This window comes from Condylura cristata, unplaced genomic scaffold (genome assembly GCF_000260355.1).
Source record: "Condylura cristata isolate star-nosed mole 26May11 unplaced genomic scaffold, ConCri1.0 scaffold00008, whole genome shotgun sequence".
Taxonomy (NCBI): domain Eukaryota; kingdom Metazoa; phylum Chordata; class Mammalia; order Eulipotyphla; family Talpidae; genus Condylura; species Condylura cristata.
In genome coordinates this window covers 554,152-556,726 of record NW_004567109.1, presented here as the reverse complement: position 1 = coordinate 556,726, position 2,575 = coordinate 554,152, and the positions used below count along the sequence as shown (strand labels likewise).

General features: G+C 70.5%; 1 protein-coding gene across 1 annotated transcript in view; it reads left to right on the top strand.

Annotated features, from left to right (window-relative positions):
- Positions 1-2,575, top strand: part of GPR153 (G protein-coupled receptor 153) — a 6,507-nt gene that overhangs the window by 735 nt on the left and 3,197 nt on the right. The window contains exons 2-6 of the mRNA XM_012722051.1: positions 28-457; positions 1,437-1,662; positions 1,915-2,022; positions 2,213-2,397; positions 2,534-2,569. Coding sequence (XP_012577505.1) covers positions 28-457; positions 1,437-1,662; positions 1,915-2,022; positions 2,213-2,397; positions 2,534-2,569 — 985 coding nt within the window. The remainder of the gene's footprint in view (positions 1-27; positions 458-1,436; positions 1,663-1,914; positions 2,023-2,212; positions 2,398-2,533; positions 2,570-2,575) is intronic.

Here is a 2,575-nt window from a genome sequence, read left to right as displayed (position 1 = left end):
GGCGGCTCTGCCCGCCCTCCCGTGCAGGCTGAGCAACGCCAGGAAGCAGGCGGTGCACACGGTCATGGGCATCTGGATGGTGTCCTTCGTCCTGTCCGCGCTGCCGGCCGTGGGCTGGCACGACACCGGCGAGCGCTTCTACGCCCACGGCTGCCGCTTCATGGCGGCCGAGATCGGCCTGGGCTTCGGCGTCTGCTTCCTGCTGCTGGTGGGCGGCAGCGTGGCCACGGGCGCGGTGTGCACGGCCGTCGCCCTCTTCCAGACGCTGGTGGGGCAGGGGGGGCGCCGGGCTGACCGCCGCGCCTTCACCGTGCCCACCATCGTGGTGGAGGACGCGCAGGGCAAGCGCCGCTCCTCCATCGACGGCTCTGAGCCCCCCAAAACGTCGCTGCAGGTCACGGGCCTGGTGGCCACCATCGTCGTCATCTACGACTGCCTCATGGGCTTCCCCGTGCTGGTGGGTGAGACCGTCAGGGACCCGCCTGGGGTGGGCCTGGGGCTAGGCAGCCGCCAGGCTGCGTGGGGTGGGGGGGGGCCGCTGTCACACCCCCAGTGCTGCACACTTGGAGATCAAGGCCCCGAGGGGACAGTGGCCTGCGGACAGGCAGGGCAGCTGTGGGGGGCCCTGAACCCACGTCCGGGGACAGCAAGGCTGGGACTTGCTGCCGCGCTGCCTCGGGAGGGCACCAGGTGGCAGCGTGCCCACCGGCTTCCAGAGAGTCGAGAGCCCAGGGTGGACACAGGGCTCGGCGGGGCAGAACTGGTTCTGGCTCTGAGCGGGGAGGCAGGGTGGGCAGGAATTCTGTCGCATAGCTGGACTTGCCCCCAGGAGCTGAGGAAGGGCCGGCCAGGAGGGGCCGGGGCCACGGGCCGCTGGGTCCGGCCTGGCCGACGGGACCCCGGCCTGCCCCAGACTGCCGTCTGGCGCTTCTGCCCCCAGAGCGCCAGTCCAGCCCCCAAGGTCCGGACCAGCACAGGCGGGGGCCCAGGGTCAGGGCCCACCAGGGCCTCCTCCGGACAGCCGGCCAAGGCTGTGTCCCTGGACTCTTGCCGGACATGCGCCCACCTGGCCGAGCCTCCGGTCCTGGGCGCTTTGGTTCCCTTCCTCCGCAGTCCGAGGCCTAGACCCCGAGCGAGGGCGGTGGGGGAGGCCACTGGCCAGGGCGGAGCTAGGCGGGGAGGCGGTGGCGAGGGGTCCCACAGCCGGTAATACTGAGAGCTTGTTCTCTAGGGTAACCAAAGGGGGAGGGGCACCCGTGGCCCGCCGCACCCCTCTGGCGTGAGCGGGGCACTGCAGGGAGCTGGCTAGGGGGCCGTGGGCCGAGGGCCTCCGTGGGCGGGGCCTGGCCGTGGACCGTCGGCCCCAGGGCTCAGACGGCGAGCGGGGCCGGGGAGCGGGGCCGGGTTCCTGGCCCAGGCCGGCCCTGTGCCCGCAGGTGGTGAGCTTCAGCAGCCTGCGGGCCGACGCCCCGGCGCCCTGGATGGCGCTGTGCGTGCTGTGGTGCTCCGTGACCCAGGCGCTGCTGCTGCCGGTGTTCCTCTGGGCCTGTGAGCGCTACCGCGCCGACCTCAAGGCTGTCTGGCAGAAGTGCGTGGCCCTCATGGCCAACGATGAGGACCTGGACGACGGAGAAGACGGCCTGAGAGTGGCCCCCAGGGAGTGTAAGTGCTGGGTGAGGCCCCTGGGGCTGCGGGTGACAGCGTCCGGGTAACCAGCCCCTGGAGAGAGAGAGGGTCACCCCAACCTCAATTGCCAGACACCCCTGTGTCATCCCCCAAATGTACTGGGACCCCTAAAAGACCCAAGCCTGGTGTCCCTTGCATGCCCACTTGGGTGTCCTGGCCAGTACCAACTTCGGGGGTCCCCAGCCTACTGCACCAGGGGCTTCTAACCCAGGTCCTGTCTCCTTTCAGTCCTAACAGTGCCAAGAGAGCTCTCGCTACATGCCAGGCAGCATGAGCCCCTGGGCATAGGTGGTGCCCCCAGAGCTCCCAGGGTGACCTCACATCCCACCCCCGTAGGTAAGGACACTGGCTGGGTGTGGCCGCCCAGCGCCACAGCTGCAAGGTGGCACAGTCAGGATCTGAACCAGGACCCTGCCCTGCCCCTGCCCTCTGAGCAGCCCGCCGCCCTGTGTCTGCGTGGGGGCACCCAGGAGTTGCTCCAGGAGGCCCCCATGTCCCAGGCCTTAAGCTTCTGCCCGCCCTGCAGACAGCAGCCTTGAGGGTGGCGTCCGCACGGAGTTGGTGTTGCAGCGCTCCCTGGACCACAGCTACGGGGGCGACTTTGTGGCCCTGGAGAGGAGGGCCAAGTACGAGCTCCCTGCCCTGGAGGGGGGCCTGCCCCAGCTCTGCCCTCTGCAGCCCCTGCAGGAGGACAAGATGCAGTACCTGCAGGTAGGACCAGAGCCTTTCCCAGGGCCGCGGGGTGGGCGAGGCCTCGCTGGCCGGGCCTAGTCACTGACCGCAGGCCAGACCTCCGGGAGCGGCCCACTGGCCAGGGCGCCTGGGCTAAGCCCTCGGGTGCCCACAGGTCCCGCCCACGCGGCGCTTCTCCCAGGACGACGCGGCCCTG